Source organism: Acipenser ruthenus, chromosome 26 (genome assembly GCF_902713425.1).
Source record: "Acipenser ruthenus chromosome 26, fAciRut3.2 maternal haplotype, whole genome shotgun sequence".
In the NCBI taxonomy this organism is placed as follows: Eukaryota; Metazoa; Chordata; class Actinopteri; order Acipenseriformes; family Acipenseridae; genus Acipenser; species Acipenser ruthenus.
In genome coordinates, this window is record NC_081214.1 from 26,622,302 (window position 1) to 26,639,374 (window position 17,073).

The 17,073-nt window shown below is 43.2% G+C and overlaps 1 protein-coding gene across 6 annotated transcripts in view; it reads right to left on the reverse strand.

Moving 5' to 3' along the window:
• Positions 1 to 398: 398 nt before the first annotated feature.
• Positions 399 to 17,073, reverse strand: part of LOC117430608 (CRACD-like protein) — a 28,635-nt gene continuing 11,960 nt past the window's right edge. For 3 of the 6 annotated variants that reach the window (XM_059001640.1, XM_034050848.3, XM_034050845.3), the window contains 11 exons: positions 14,391 to 14,470; positions 10,162 to 10,333; positions 9,931 to 10,063; positions 8,713 to 8,871; positions 7,823 to 7,891; positions 6,270 to 6,443; positions 5,500 to 5,623; positions 3,702 to 5,318; positions 2,891 to 3,027; positions 2,458 to 2,545; positions 399 to 2,006 (listed from right to left, as the gene is read on the reverse strand). In XM_059001640.1, coding sequence (XP_058857623.1) covers positions 1,837 to 2,006; positions 2,458 to 2,545; positions 2,891 to 3,027; positions 3,702 to 5,318; positions 5,500 to 5,623; positions 6,270 to 6,443; positions 7,823 to 7,891; positions 8,713 to 8,871; positions 9,931 to 10,063; positions 10,162 to 10,333; positions 14,391 to 14,457 — 2,910 coding nt within the window. In that variant the 5' untranslated portion in view covers positions 14,458 to 14,470 and the 3' untranslated portion in view covers positions 399 to 1,836. Of the gene's footprint in view, positions 2,007 to 2,457; positions 2,546 to 2,890; positions 3,028 to 3,701; positions 5,319 to 5,499; positions 5,624 to 6,269; positions 6,444 to 7,822; positions 7,892 to 8,712; positions 8,872 to 9,930; positions 10,064 to 10,161; positions 10,334 to 13,071; positions 13,256 to 14,390; positions 14,474 to 17,073 lie in introns of those variants that run through there. The other 3 variants (XM_034050850.3, XM_034050846.3, XM_034050851.3) reach the window with 3 other exon arrangements.

Sequence of the window (17,073 nt, forward strand, 5' to 3'; positions counted from 1 at the left end):
TGCAGTGCTAGATAAAAACAGTTTGCTGAAGATTTGACTTTAGTTCCAGACATTTTACACGTAAAAAAAAAAACAAAAAACAACGTTTTGTTTAGTTTTAAAGTGTACACAAGTAGTTATATAAATGACGCAAAGCTGCAAACAGAATATGTGCTAATATGTAAGGAAGTCCTGGAGATTATGTATATACGGTCTGTGCTGGAAAAGGGGGGGGGGGGGGGGGGGGGGTATTTGTCCTCTCCATACCTGCCCCATTCCACTCCCACAGTACAGTGTCTACAATGACGTATAATTACAGAGGACACTAATGCAGCCTTGGCATGGATTACTGTACAATACAATACATTTCTATAGCGCCTTTCATCACAAGGACAAACAAAAACATCATAATGAAACTATTAAATGAAAAAACTGTTTAATGAAACAGCAATTTAGAGACAAAAATGTGCTGAATTGTAAAGTTAGAAAAACTAAGATAAAAAGAGACTTTGTAAAAATAGAATTGAGTCTAAAACAGAAATTTAATAAAATTGAATATATATATATATACACTGCAGACAATCAAAAACTGTGACAAAGTGCTGCATAGTGGGGCAGTGTACAGTGAGCTCTCTGTAGTGTGCAGTGCCAAAAACGAGTGCCATCTGCAAAGCTGCAGATCATGTTGCTGTAAATCAAGAATGCTGTGTAACATGTGTTTGCATCACCCTGCCTTTTATATTTATTAAAATACGCATTTAAATGTACAAAGAAGCAAATGCAAAGAAAACAGAATTCATGTATTTGGCTATACAGTTATGTTTACAGTGATCATGTTTTCCACCCCACATTTAAAAAAAAAGGTAAATTAACAGATTTATAACACATTGAAATTGTCCCATGTTTTACTGTATCCTTCATTATAAAGTATTCTCATGTGAAAAAGCCACCGACAGTCATTGCAATTTCTATACACTGTTGAACTAGCTGTGACATTCATCCAGGGATTTCACAAAATATAACTCATACGTTTCACATCTAAAATTTCAAATACAAAGCAGAAAAAATAAATAAAAAATGGGACATTTCTCCTTGCTTTCTCCCTCCTTTTTTGACACAAAACAAGATCTTTCAGCATAGCATTTCATCCATCATCATGATCTTTCAGCATAGCATTTCATCCAGCATCATGATCTTTCAGCATAGCATTTCATCCATCATCATGATCTTTCAGCATAGCATTTCATCCAGCATAATCTTTCAGCATTTCATCCAGCATCATGATCTTTTAGCATAGCATTTCATCCAGCATCATGATCTTTCAGCATAGCATTTCATCCAGCATCATGATCTTTCAGCATAGCATTTCATCCAGCATCATCTTTCAGCATTTCATCCAGCATCATGATCTTTTAGCATAGCATTTCATCCAGCATCATCTTTCAGCATTTCATCCAGCATCATGATCTTTCAGCATAGCATTTCATCCAGCATCACTTTTATTCCAAGGCCATTAGTATATACAAAAAAGTATTTATTTTAATTGACAAAAAAAACCAAAAAAAAAAACAAAACAGTAATTCTACTCTTCAAAGCTGAGGACAAGTATACTTCACATGCCCAGATATTTGGTATTAAAGAATGCATGAATTAGTGAATTCTCTCAACACTGTTTTTACACATACTGTGGTAATGAACAGAGCCATGTACAGGAGTTTAATTGTGTTAACAAAGTTACACAACAGAACAGAGAGATATCTCAAACGACATGTGCAAATCAGTTTAGATATATTTCTGATCTTTATAAAGACCACTGGGTTGTGGAATGTCAGGTATTGTTGTACGCAGTCCTCCTCCTCACTGTACGATCTGAGGCATGTCGCTCCATGCTTTGGCTTTCTTCTTGGCGAGTGCTAGCCAGGGAGGCTCTGCTGTGCTGGCAGGGGCTCCAGGGCTGGACGCTGATGGCCTCTTCTCTTCCTGTTCCAGCGTAGCATGCTGTGACATCTCCGAAGAGCAGGACCCTGCTAGAACGGTACAGACAGGCACGTCACTGAAATCCACTGCCAGGCATGCAGGCAGCAGGGATGTGCATACCACAGCTGTGCAGTGCATTCAGGTGAGATACTGTACTAACGGACTGGATCGAAATCACACCCCCAGAGCCTGAATGCATGGAACTCAATTTACAAAGCAGTACAAAATACACTTTAAAAAAAAAAAAAAGTAAACATAAATATACATTTTGTGGGTGCACACTTTACATTTCAAATTTATATTACAAAACAAAACAAACACTTCAGTTGAATTGACCAGAGTGTTTACAACCCCCCCCCCCCCCTCCACTAGAGGGCGATGCTGCACTGCAATTTTACTGAGATGTGTTGCACAGCTCTGTAAATCATGAGAAAGAACGTAGACACCACTGTGCAGGGCAAAGTCACAGAGAGTCCTTTTAATTCATAAAAAAACTCCTACCTGTTACCGTTGAACACGAGAGCTTGGTTGACTCATTCTTCTCGCTACTAAGTGAGACAGGGAGTGGGGTTTGTCTCAGCGAAACATCCTGTCAAAACAAAGATGTAATCAATGTTTTCAGCACAATAAAAACTGCTGTATATCTAAATGGCATATATGTTATGCACCCATCTTTAACAGACACATCTGTACTATAAACTATTTTAGTATACACATTAGATAAACACTTTAAAACTGAAAAAAAAAATCGATGTTTGACAGAAATGCTCTTAAATTGGAAGGATTTTGTGCAGCTGTGTGGAGATTCAGTGTCTCATTTTATGAATTTTTCAGGGACCATTTGGGGTTTGGAAGTGCCTCCCTGTTTACAAGTGGTCTTGAAAATCACCGGTGTGGAATTGTGGGTCCACAGTATCCTAACAGAGCCGTTTACCTTCTCTGCACTGGGGTACCTGTCCGCTGTCTCTTCCAGGGACGGCTCCCTGCTGACGGCGTGCTCTTGATGGACCCTCTGTTTCTGTTTGGCCACAGTGACCCAGGTGGGGGAGGCTAACCTTCCTCCAGTTCTCTCTGTGAAGACAGACCACACTGTAAACACAGCAGCATGGCCTGTCAATGCAAGCTGTTCTGCTGTGTAGAAAAACAGCTGCCGCTGCGCTGTGGCTCTGTAGCAAGAGCCATGGCAAGCACTCAATGTACTGAAGCTTTCTAGAGGTTATTCGAGGTTGTTGATCTTTTAAATGCCACTTTTATTCTGTCTGCATGCATGATGTCGTAAGTGGAAAAGGTGCTTGGCGGAAGACAGTGAACTGACATGATTGGTCTGACACGTACAAGATAAGTTCCAGCCTGTCTCCTAGCAACCTGAAGAACTTACCAGCTCAGCATATGAGGCTGTTGGCTCCACTTTGCTCTACACCATTCTATGCACTACTGCACCATACAGTAGAGTAGGTGGAGTTGAGCAGTTGCAGCCATAAGCTGAGGGAACACAAAGCCACCTTTTCAGGAACAGTGGCTTGAAACCTGGTTTCAGGAGACCAGGTGATCTAGTTTGAGCCAACTTTGCTGGGTCAAAACCCATCTCCCTTGGTGTGCCATGCAGTGGACTGAAACCTGGTCGCCTGAAACCAAGTTCCAAGCCACAAAGTGGCTTCGTGTTCCCCTCAGCTTTACACATCTTTATGGGATTCAACAATTGTATACACAAGTATACAATTCCTAAAGCTGTTTAACGTTTATACCTGACGTTTTACTGCACAGGACTGCATTCTCCTCTGACATTTCTGGCTTTTTAGGCAAGGCAGGCTTGCTGCCTGTTGAATCAACCTGGGGTGCCTTCACCACTTCATTGCTACAGACAGCTGGCTCTGCTGTCAGTGCCGCCGCCACAGGCTCTGCCAAGCTCTCACAGCTGTATTTCAGCAAGGCCGAGGTTCTTCTCAGCCTGATGCCAAAAGGATTGTCGCTGCTGGGAGCTTCACGGCTGGGGTGCACTTTCAGGACGGTGTGGGCGGAGGGCACCTGGCCTCTGTCAGGTACCGCTGGGACTTCTGGCTTCTCTGCGGGTGATGATTCCATTGTTATGTCTGTACATTTGTTATTAGAGTCCTTGACTTCTTCAAATGACTCGGGCACAATCGGTGACAGGAAATTAGTGTCCTTCTGCTGTGTGCCCCCTGACAGAGACCTCTGCCAAGCTGGGGCGATGGTGAACCGGGCTTTGCTTGCAGAACTGCTAATCTGTTTCTGCCCCACTGAGAAATGAGTCTGTTGTTCTCTTTTGAGATCTTGCTTAAGACAAGCGTCTGCTGCAGGCTTGTCAGCTTTACTGAAGGGCTCATCAGAATTGGCTGCTAAGGCTTTGTGTAGGTTAGGGTTAGCAAGAGGTAAGCTCTCGCTCGCTGGCTGTGACGGGGGACTGTTGTCTTGCAAAGACTGGATTGATTGCTCTGCAGTAGATTTTAAAACCTGCACAGAATGCTGTACAGAATCAGAATCTTCTGTCACTAGAATGTCATCCTCACCTGAGGCTAGTTTTGCTCTCCCCGTGTCTTCAGTTTCTGGTTCTGCTTCAGTCTTGGTATCATCTTTAAGCATCAAGTCTTCCTCTATTTGAAGTCCACTCAGTGCTTCATTGTCTGCTTTGGCTGAGTCTTCAGTTGCACCAGCTACATCTTTGTTGTCATCAAACTTCGTTTCTGGGTCTTTTTTCAACGCTTCTTTTTGCTCTGCTTGTTCTTCAGGTGTAGGATGTGCTTCAGTGTCAATGAGCTTGGAGAGACTGGGCTCACAGTTGCTGGAACCAGATTCTGACGATTCCTCCAGAGCGCCACTGTTTGTGCCCTCCACGCTAGAATCTGTTTCTAAGGTTGCAGCCTCAGGTTCTAGCACACATGTAGATGATAAAGGACCTTCATAGGAATTTGGTACTTCTTCAGAAAAGGATCTGGGTTCTTCATCCTCTGCAGGCTTGCATTTCGCCTCTGTAACCCCATCTCCAAAGCTGATATCCTGTGCGCATGTCAACGTGCTCGAGAGATCATGGGGGATTGAAGATTCGCAGAGATTTGCTGGAACACGCGGTTCTGCAGGAGAACCTTCCTGGACTTCAGGCCCACTCTCTAGGGGGGGCGGGATACAGGACTCCGAAACATCTTTCCACTCAGGAGCCGGGTTTGAAGGATGGTGTTGCTGCTGCTTGGAGCTTCCCAGTGTGCTTGGAGGCTCGCCGTGCCTTATAGGACTGGCTGTTGTCTCTTCGGATGTCCTGGACTGTGCAGCAGCCTGCGATTGGACTGAAGTTGTTTCTTTCAGCTTGAAATTGTGCTCTTCAGTGTCCTCTTGTTGTGTAAACAAACCTGCAACGCAAAAAAACCCACAATAGGTTAAATGCACATCACTTTCTAAAAATACTGATGGTTAAGCAGCCTCATTCCATAACTGGCAGGCCAATAAATGGGTCTTTTGGTAACTGCTTCTGTTTGACCTCTGTAGCAGCACACAGGCTGCTGTATCCTGTGGCTGGACCCGTCCACATACCTGCCTCTTCTTTGTTCTGATCTGTAGATTCTTCTGCTATTCTTGTGTTGTATCTTTGTTTATCTTCTTTCTTCAGCACCTTTCCAGTAAAACTCTTGGGCTTCAGGCATCCTAAAACCCCTCTCTGAAAAGACAGGCCACAAAACCTTTTAAAATAAATGAGAGATCAATTGAAGTATCTAGGCATGGGTTTATTTACTAGTAGTAAATAATTAATCAAACATGGAACACTGGAGCCCATTACAGCTGTGGCAAGAGTGTTGCGTCTGTGTGTATCAGCAAGTCTTTTAACCGTTATATCCTGGATCCCCCGCAATGACTATAGTGATCCAGGACACAACTCATATTTGTAGTGGTGACTGCTGCATATTTTACCAGATCAATCGTATGCACATAAAATGAGGTTACAAAATACCCCGTTTACTATGCGAATGCTCAAAATGTTATACATTTGACCTTAACCATACATCCAAATTCCAATCCTTAAAGGTTCGTCCATCAAATAAGCACATTCCAACCACATATAACTACAGCTTTGTGCAAATAAGCACATTCTAACCCCTTATAAGTACAGCTTTGTGCATACGCATATAACATCTTGCAGTGTGTCTTTTCTGCTCTGTATTCCACGGCTCTAAGGCTCTGCAGAAACCACACTGCACAGCTCCCATGTGTGCTGCATTTCTATGGCTTTGGGTTTCTCTGTGAATGTTTTCAATGAGCAGGGCTCGCTGACGGATGTGGGAGTGTTTGTTTTAATGGGTTCTTACTCTGGCAGGCCTCCTCCTGGCACAGGCCTTGTGCTTGACAGCGATCCGGTGCTTTGCCACAGAGTTGTCCAGGCAGGCCAGGGGGGTCGCAGGGCTACTGAAGTCAGCAGGAAGGGGGGCCCTGTCGGGCGACACCAGGGGGCTTGCCAGGCTGGAGGAGGCATCATTGCCCGCCTGCAGAGAACAAGGAGGACCTTCACTCAGTAGGTATGCATTCATTAACAGATAAAAACCTCTTTACACACATACTAAATAGAGAGTTATAAATGTATGGAAATCGCCTACCAGGCGACGCAGTAAGATCTAACACACTGGGAACATTTCAAATTAGCTGTTAAATTAGAACCCCACCACCACCAGCAGTAGGGGAGAATGGTGTACTAACAAGAAACGAGCCTTGATGGGCTGACTGGCCTTTTCTCGTCCCCAAACGTTTCTTATGTTCAAAATGTATTTTTGTCATTTCGTTATTTATTTCTGCGGGTTGGCCCCATAGAGCTTTAACATTGATGTGGAACCAAAATAGTTTTTTTTTTTCAGTTTCGGAGCCCTTCCAGATTTTGCAGTGAGCTTAATTGAATATGCCGGCCTGAACTTTTCCTCTAGCTGCTGTCTCTGATTAAAGCTTGTAGTAAGTAAATCTCTTTGCTCAAAATGAGCCAGCTGTCCAATGTATATACTGTACAATTTTAATAGGTTTCTTAAAAGTTCTGTGACCGGGCTTTCGGTAAACAAACTGTCATCTGGTGAGAGCGGTTTGAAATGTTCAGTTTTTAGATAGAACGATGCTCCCAGGAGACAGCGGCTGGGACGTTATGCAATAATCCCAAAGGGAATCCATCTCCCATCGCTGCTCCTCCCAGCCAGGAAGCCATCAGACCTAACAAAAACAACAACATGAGCCCTTCAGAAAAGCCAGTTACACACCCGCCTCCCAGCCCTGCGGCTACAAGTGCCTCTCCAGATACACCCTCTCAGCGTTTCATTAGGAGTTTGGATGCTGGGTTTTCCAAGTGAATATGTTGGTTGCTGTGTTCAGTTCTTCTTATTACCGTGGTAACTGTTTCAGCATTTAGACGAGTGGCTTTTTACCTGGACTTCTATACAGTACTGGGCCTAAGGTATTCTGGGCAACTGAGAAATCATGCAGACCAGCAATCCAATCTAATATGCTGATGTATACAGTATATAATCTTTATCTTCAAGACACTGAAACCATTTCATTAGTCATCCCAGACAAGTCTTACTTTAAAATCTATCTCAAGTCCTAAAAGAGTGAAGTTTCCTGCTTGCAGATTGAGCATCAAGAAATCTGAAAATTGACATAAAATAATGTAAAATTGATATCTTTACCATTGGTGGCGGCGGTTATTTATTTATTTGTTTTTCAAACGTGCCTCTATGCTATATTTTATTTTTATGATTTCAAGCGAATGTGAATTTTGATAATAGAAACTGACACACACACACACACACACACACACACACACACACACACACACACACACACACAAACACACAGTATGAACATCTGTCGTAAAAACAACATTTACCTGTTCATCATCTTCACTGTCTGTCCCCTCTAAACTCAATGAACTGTGTCTTTGGACGGGGTTGGAGGACTGTAGGATAAAGGAAAAACCAAACAAACAGGTGGGCAGTAAGTAAGGGTCTGTTAACAAGGGAAGAGTGACACCAGAGGACAGGAGAAGCCTGGGACCAGGTCACCGGACTAACTCAACCACACAAGAAAGTGGAGCAGAGTGAGGGATGTCACAGCTAGTGGTACGAAGATCCATTGAAAAGAGGCTTGTTTTCACAAGGCTGTATCCAGCTCAAGCCTGTTCTCAATTTGTACATCACATTCAAACGTGCTAATTAGAGTGTAAATGCGTCATGTTCTGGGGAGGAACTGACACACAGTTAGGAGTTACTAGTCAAAACCGGTAAAGCACATAGTTACAGCAGGTAATACAGCCTCATGCCATAGGACACCTCTCCCCTAATGCAGGCATCATTGAAAACCTGTCCTAAAATCAGCTGTATAGCTGGATCCAGACATCCTGCATGCGGCTCTGTGACACTGGGACGAGTGCACTACTCCTATATGTGGCTTGCAAAACACAACCATCGCTGCACCCCCACCCTGTATGCTGGAGCTGTTAATCAGCGCAAACTGATTTTTTAATCTTCACGGATCACAACAGAGCCTCTCGGAGCGGGGAAAGCACTGGGAGGCATCAGGGCGGCGGTGTGTTGGAGGGCTCACATTAAAGGAGTTGCTTTTCTGGCTTGGTAACTAACTTTTGCTATCTGAAGGACTATGTGCTAGTGACGATTTGGCGTAAACAGCCTCGAGAATCTAACCCTAAGTGAAAGTTCAAGCCAGTCAAACCAACACAAACAGCTACTCGGCGGTACAGTGTTTGAATGAGCAGCTCACCCTGTGCGTGGAGCCAGTCAGCACTGTGTGAAGAGTAGAGATCTCCGGGGGACTCTTGGGAAGACCGTCGTCCTCCGACAGAGCACCCCCATCATCACACTTCTTTCCTGGGGTAACAGCAAGAGGGGAGTCCATTCTGATAGCCTGCTGCAGCTGAAACTGTGAGAAGAAATGTTATACATCTCTTATCTATCCAAAAGCACACAACACAAGGTTTAACCCTCTGCAAGGCAGTCGTCTGCAGCTCTTGGTCTTAGTTATAAGTCCCCTGCAATGCTCCATGGACACTGTAAGTTTCAGAGGAAATAATTAAATCACCCTTTACACAGTTTAAGTAAAACAGGATGGAACAGCATTTGGAAGTGGATTTCTAACTGAACAGCCCTAGTATAATACAGAAGCACTCTTCCCCCTGAGGTTGAATTGGTAAACTGAACAGCAGATACATGATGAGAAGGTACCAAGGTTAAGTAAGCACTACTGTACACACCTTTAAGGACAGAGAGATATTTATTTTACAGATAATACGCATGATCTGGACATCCCCTTTTGCATGCTGTTCTATAGGGATCACATGGGCGTATTCATAAGTATTACCATGCCAGTAAATGCCCTGGGCCCCAATGCAATTGCTTTGTGAGTATTGCCCACACAGTGTTCTCTTCACAAGGAGCAATAAACTGCATAATCAGTTGTGAACAGCCTGGCCACGCCTGTTCAACAGACACAGAATTTCATCCTGTCCCAGAAGATTGGCTGAGCCTTCTCTCTTTAGATGTGGTTCAGCGAGGGCTGAAATTAAAAAAATGTAAAAAGCCACAAGAAACTTGCTCCCCCATCTGTGTCCTTTATTACTAGAATTATGATTCTATATATATATATATATATATATATATATATATATATATATATATATAATCTCTGCAGCTTCAGTCCATGCACCGTCTGTACCATGTCACAGCACAGTTATTCTGTGGTAGAGCAGCAGTCAATTGATAAGGCCTCTGATTAACATCATGCATTTCCTGTGCTCTGCTTACTTGGCTGAGTAAGTTCCTGGAAGAAAACTGCTGGACTCCATCAGATGAAACACAGAGATACAGATCGAGAGCCGTGAAGAGCCAAACTCACTGTGAGCTTCCTGATACAAGTCACAGGTCTCAGTGTATGACAGCAGCAATGTGATCAGTAATGGAAGCCACAGAAACACAAGTGTACCTGCAAAGACTTCACCTTCCCCGGGATGTTTTCTTGTGAAGACACCAAGCCGTCATTGGCTTCCGACGAGGGCTTATCAGAAACGAACACGCTGTCATGCGACAGGGCCTTGTTTCCCATGCTGCCCTTGGACCTGGAAAAGAGAATCGGTTTGAGTCAGCCACCACACCCCCTGGGAGACACAGATAACCGTCAGCAGATGACAGCACTTTCCCTAAGGCTCCTCCTTACCCTGTCTCATACTCCTCAGAGTCTGACAAGACCTCCGCCTGGTCTGGGTTGCTGACGTTGTCGCTGGACCGGCTCTGCTTTAAAACACTCTCCCCGTCGGGCGCGGGCGGCTCTTTTCTCTTCTTCTTGACAAAAAAGTTCTTAAACGTCTGGAATTTCGATTTTTTCTTTCCTGATACACACAAAAGAAAACAATTTAAACAACAGACCTATTGAAAGAAAGAAGAAATCCCAGTAAATACTGTACAGTGAACCACGATCAACCAAGCATTATTACTCTGGAGTACAGCACAGGATTTCTTTGTGTAGAGTATTTACAAGCTGGTCATATTTGCTGGATAACTGTAGCATTAACCAGTTTTAGGCTGGATCACCTTTTAACAATAGCATATGTACAGTACTAAATAATATGGCCTTAAGATGCAAGATTTATGTTTCAGAAATACTTTCTATTATACGACTGCAAAGTATGATCATTATCTTGAAACTAGAACAATACTGAATAGATTAATCTGATTTGATCTCATTTGCAATATCTATACAAGACTCTAGATAACACCCTTACCATGAAGCACAGCTGATATTACATACAGTATATAACACACACACACAGATGGGGATACATCAGGGGTGCTGGTAGTGTCAGCACAGGAGGCTGCACCGATCCTGGAATGTTGTATTACACTATTATACTAGGTGGTCATAGATATGAGAAATTGATCACAAAGGGCTCCCTTGGAGTTTTTGCACTTGAAAAAACAACCCACGCACATTTTTTTCATTATCGCCTCAGCGCTTTCTCAGAAGGGATAGGAAGTAGGGCAAAACACCCAGGGTCATGTATCACATTCCAGCGCTGAGGAAGGGAAACACATTTCAGAGCTGTTTTGTTTTTTCTCATTTTTCTTAAATATGTCGTTCGTAATGCAGTATCAAACAGTACATTCCAGGAGGGTTTCACTTTGTGGTTGTTTGGCTCAGGGCCTGTGAAAACTAATAACTGTCAACTCCATCAGGAAAAAACATTTGGTCTCGGAGAGCCTGCGGTTTCGAAATGAGGGACTTGCTTCTTCGAAATAATCCAAATAAAAAACATTCTTATATAAAAGGCGGCCTGTTCTGAGCTAAATCCCTCAAGATCCTGGAAAACACACTGAACAAGGAGCCGGAACGTGAGTGCACTCAAAGGGAACGGCAAATTAAACTTAGACAGTGTTTTACTTTGATGGCATTCATGCAATCACCTTCTTACAGTGTTGCTTTAAAAAACGGTTGTGTGGCATCCCCTGTTGTGTTTGCTCTGAAGCTTTGAATTGTTTTTGAGGCCCCTTCCCGAGGTAACTGTTCCCTTGGCAACCAGGAGCATCAGAAGCAGTTACCTGTGCAGATTTTTTTAATGGAACATGGAACCCCCCCGCCCTATTCCCCTCACAGTCAGTTGTTTGTTGTAATTTTTTGCCAGTTTAAAGTTGAGGCACAAGCACTTGCACTAGTGGCTGCGCTGACCGCTCTTTCAGTGGTTATAGCTGTATTAGATCAAACTGCTCCCTTTAGTTAAATCTCAGAGGCAGTGCAATTACATGAAGACAGCTGCTTAAAATCAGCCCGTGTTTATTTACTAAGCTGCGAGGGATACCAGTTATTTTCTCACTTCAGAGCTACCCCTCTGTATGGTTTAAAAGGTCACTACAGAGAGACACAGCTGGTTCCAGCACATGGATCACAGTGTCTGCGCAGGCAGTAATTGGTTCTGATTGAACATTAGCCTTTATTGCTGTGAGGTTTACATCCGCTTCACTGATTTCCCATGGCTTTTCCCCTGTTACATTATTTAGTTTTCTTGCTTAAATAATAATTAAAAAAAAAAAAGCTTAAGTATCCCAAATCCTAACACTAAAATGTTCTGAAACTGCAAATGTGGAAACTTTTCATTATTTCCACAGAATTTATTTTTTATATCTGTGACAGGGTGGCTGAGTCTGTGACGTCAGACAGAAGCAGGGATGGGAAAAATATACTGACACCAGGCACTGCAGTTCAAAAGAAAGACTCGGCGGGCCGTTTTATTTAAATACAAAAAATAAATACAATATTTAAACAAAAACACTGTGCTCACAGAGCAAACAAAATCCTGTAACTATCCCTCACTGTAACTTTTCCCTAACCACTAGGGGAAGTATTACTGTATGACTTTTGCTTTTAATTACAAACCATATATTTCTCTCTCTCTCTCTCTCTCTCTCTCTCTCTAGTGTGCTAAAGAGATGGCACTGTGTCCCTGCATTAATATAGAAGCACTGTAACAATAAACCATACATTATATCACTCCCACCACAGCAAGAGTAACATATAGATAGAGCACCCCCACAGCCTCTCCAAAGATGTAACACTGTGGTAAACAACACAGAGGAACGTGAACACCAAATACCTTCCCTGCATCTTCCTCTTTTCAATTCAAGCCTTGTATACGAACATACGATTCATGCAGAATCTAAAGGAATGTTCCTAAAGCAAGTAAACAAATACAATACTGTTTCCTGATGGAAAAAAAAAACACAAGCTTCAAAATGACCAATTGAAAACATGTGACCAAAACATTCCATTCAACCAGCTGTCTGCCCGACTGAGGCTGTGCCGGTTAAAGCAAAAAAATAAAAAAAGAAACACAGAGCAATCACATCTGCACTGCCAGTCCTTCTGGTATTGCAGTGAAGCACATGTGCTAATGGACTCATGCATCAGGCCTGGGGTTGAGTGCACATCCACTACATTTCAACATGAATACAGATTGCTGCACGTTTGCATGAGCGCGCACTTCCCCTCGTTCAGTTGCTGCAGCTAACAAAGGTAAACTGAGTTGCATCCTTCGTTCTGTGTTGAGGGACAGAAAGGGAAAGTCACGCCCCTTACCGGAATTGTGCCTTAGTGTCCACACAGCACTGTAGACAGGACTCATTCAGTCCTTTTCTAGCAGCACAGTGTCCCCTGAACCATCCGGGGGCACTGGTAAGAGTCCGAGCCCAGAGACATGGAGAAGCACCTAGCGTGCTTTGTTGGTCTCTCGTCCAATTAGCGAGCAGACTGCTGATGGGATCTGAATACAGGAAGGCACAGTAAAGTATATAAAAGGGTTAAACCCTTAAGACACAGTTGCTGTTCTCTTCACTAATAAAACATATTTGTCAGAACAATTACTTCATTGTGTTTTCCGACAGGTCCAGACTGCAGCAGCTTTGTCTTGTGTGTGTGTGTCAGTGCGGCAGCGCCCTGGGTCTGTGTCTGACTGAAACACTGCCAGCACCTAACTGTGCACGCTAGCACATGTCAGATAGCAGGAATAAACAGCACCGAGAGTGCACTTTCCCTGCCAGCCTTCCCTCCCGAAGACAAGATTAGATGAAGTGAGAAACAGCAGGGCTGTTTACGCGATGGATCTATGCAGGGTCTGATCCAGTGAGTTTTTGTTGAAACACTAGATCAGTTGTTACTTCTAAGGACTTGTCTGAAGCTCAGGGATTTCTGATTAAGCTAACAGTAAACACGTTGTTTTCCCTTGTGTTGTGTGTGGGATGTCGTGTCAGCAACTTATGTGGAGAAGTCTCAAACAGGTCCCAAAGGCTCAGAGTTTAAACCAGTCGCAACCACATGGAACTTCTTAAGCAACCAATATAGCACTTATTTGAATGTACTTTCCCAACCATTTATATCCCTAATCTCATCTAGGAGATTATCCCCAGGATGGTGGCAACTATTATTGAGTGACAGAGCTAATCCAGCCTCCTTCCTCCTTTCAGATGAGCAGTTTCAGGGTTGTATATATATACACACACACACACACACACACACACACACACACACACACACACACACACACACACACACACGTTACTTCACTCACAAACTGCAGACCTCTCCAGTAGGACAGGAAAGATAACCCAACTCGAAACAGCAGACCGGTATGCTAATCTAATATAAGAAATGTGTATTAATGCCCATAACGCATATCATTTTGCAAGACGCTGCACATATAAACTTACGTAATACTGAAAGTGTTTAACAACATGCATTCAGTTCTTATTCCAATAAACTGGCACCGAAAAACGAAATCAGAAACACACCACAGGGAAAGCCTGAGCCAGCAATCTGTAAAAAAGGAAAAGAAACGCTGTCCAGTAAAAGCACTGAGCTCGACTAGACGACTCCTTTAAAAACAGCACCGAACTGCTTACCTGGGCATTCCTCAGCCTTCTCCATTGGCTCCAGCCTCCGACCTGCATCTGGAAGTCCTGAAGCCATAATACTGAACTCGCTGCAAGAGACAGAGGGGCATTATTTATTCAGGTTCCGTGCACAGAACAGCACCTCAGCCACTTTCCCAGGGCACAACCGAGCAGCACGGAGCAGCACTTCAGTTTGAGCTGGCACTATCAAATAGGGGTTTACTAAAATCAAGAGGATTTTCTTCCCTAAATCCCCCCTGCACACTGATTTATTTTGTATTTCTATTATTATTTATGAATGTAACACACAAGCAAATCTTGTTTCCAACTGTCTAAGACAATTAGGTGTAAGATTTGCAGTTTAAAAAAAAAAGCTGTACAATATTGCAGTTCTATAAAACAGTGTTTTAACAGCTTAGAAACATTACCGCATACCTGTTGCTTTTGTGATTAACACACATGCTCTGGAAAACAATTCACTGCACTTATTTTAGCCTTGTTGGTTCTAGAAAGACATATAGCACCACAGCAAGATAAAAAAAAAAAACCCTATGAATTATATTCTGGGTATCATTTAGATTAATTTGAAGTACACAATCCAGAAGTATCATTAAGACATTATAAAAAACAACCCTGAACACTTTTCTCCGATAGGGTGGAAGTCTACCCCTCCCTGAGTTCTTGCACAATCAACATGCAAAGATTGATGTTTTTGTGAAAACCTTGCTTGGCCTTAAGTAGTATAGATCTGCTGCATCAAACCACAAATCCAGGCAGCTTTTCTGCAAGTATGTTAAGCCGTCAATATCTTGCATAATGCACGCCCATTTGGATTTATAAGCTGGAAATTCACCAGCCGTTATAGACTGGCATCTATAGTTGCTATTCCTGCTCTTAATTGCTTTAACTTCAGTTATTTCTGTAAACGGCTTCCTAACATGTTAATGCAAGTAGTCAACAAACGTTGTTATCGTAGAGAAGAGAAAGATGCCAGAGTCTTGCAGTGGCACTGAGAACAGCAGCTAATAACAGGGCTTCCAAAGGCATGGAAGTGAGATTGATAAGCAGGCTCTGCTCCCTGCTGATAAGGACAGAGCAGGAGTGACTGTCTCGGATAAACTGGACTCTGCTGTACTGGAAATAAGTGACTCATCAACAAGATTTCTGACAGAAAAAGTCAACACGTTTACAAGTGCTTTAGAAAAAGAAAAAAAAAACAGGATGCAGTCATGCAATAATGTGTTCATATCTAGCTTGAGTGTTAAAGCTGGGATCAACCTAGCTCCAAAGGAACATTATCATCATCATCAATGAAATGTATTTGAAAAAATTAGCTCTGCCTCCACAGCTTTCCACACTTCAGCAGCATGGGCTCCTCCAGGCTCTGGCACAGTGTTTCAGTGGAGGCAGGAAGCACGTGTGGAATGCTGACAAGCCCCTTACAGAAGTATACCGCAGAAGATTCTGCAGTTTCCCCTGCATCTCCCATGCGCGTGTTGTGCATTCACTGCGCTTCGCAATGCTTGAACACACTTGCCAGTGCTGTACCATGCATCACTGCACTTCATTACACTTGGGACAGCAAGGTTAGCTGGAAAGCCTCATTGGAATCTTCCCTCAGTCACAACAGAGACAAGTACGGTGGTCTTCTGCACATGCCAGGAAACCAGCACACAATTCCTGACCACAGACAGAACGAACCAGTGTGAACAGAACAGGTTCTGTGCTGATCAGTATGGGGGTCTTATTTACTGATGGCCCTTAAAGATTTAGTCAAGTGATGCTTTGGAGATGAAGGTGTGCCTCTTTACATTCCCGGGATCGTTAAGGTAATTAGGGTGAATCAAAGGCATTCTCAAGTCAGAACACGCTTTACACTCACCATGTAACAACTAGCCCTTTTGTTCCTCCTGCCGTAGACTTCAATTTCCAGGAGCATGTTTTTAAAGAAGTCTTCCTCTATTAGAGGAACCGTCCCTTCACAATATTTACCATCTTTCTTCAAATATACTGGAAGCAGTGAAAAGACAGAACAGTGTCTGATGTGCATGTCTGTGACAGCAGCCAGCAGCCCTTTTCAAATGCTGTGTTCGGCTGACCAGTCAGCTCAGTGTTCATAGCCCTGAGGTTCTACAGTACAAAGATAATTGTAGTAGAGGGGCCGATACCAAAAGCAGCTTCATATTAAACGCAGTACAGACTAGAACAATGTTACACAGTAGTGGCAGTCTGGATTGTAGGGAAGGGTTATATATCCTGACACACTAACAGATCCATGCCAATGGAAAGAGAATCAACAACAACAACAGAGCTTAGAAAGGGTCAGTTTGTTCGCGCCCAAGTTAAAAATAACACTGCAAACTTTAAGAGCCCCAACACCCTCCAGTTGTTGCTGTACATGAGAACAGCAAGCACTACTGAAACACAAAGTGCTTTTTTCTTTCGTCCTGGTTTACTCGTTCTTGTTTAATCCCAGACGCGCCCTCCTCCAACGCAGTGGCTGAGAGGTAACTGTGCCCAGCTCCTCCCCTCAACACTCCCCCCAGATGTTTTATTGTAAAATATTTTCTTTTTTTGAAATGAGAAAACGTTGGCAAGAGTGCAAGGGCAGAGCATAAAGTCCCTGTGGAATGTGGATAAGAAGACGTTTCATTTCCCGGATCATGCTGGAAACTTTTGTTTTTCTCATGCC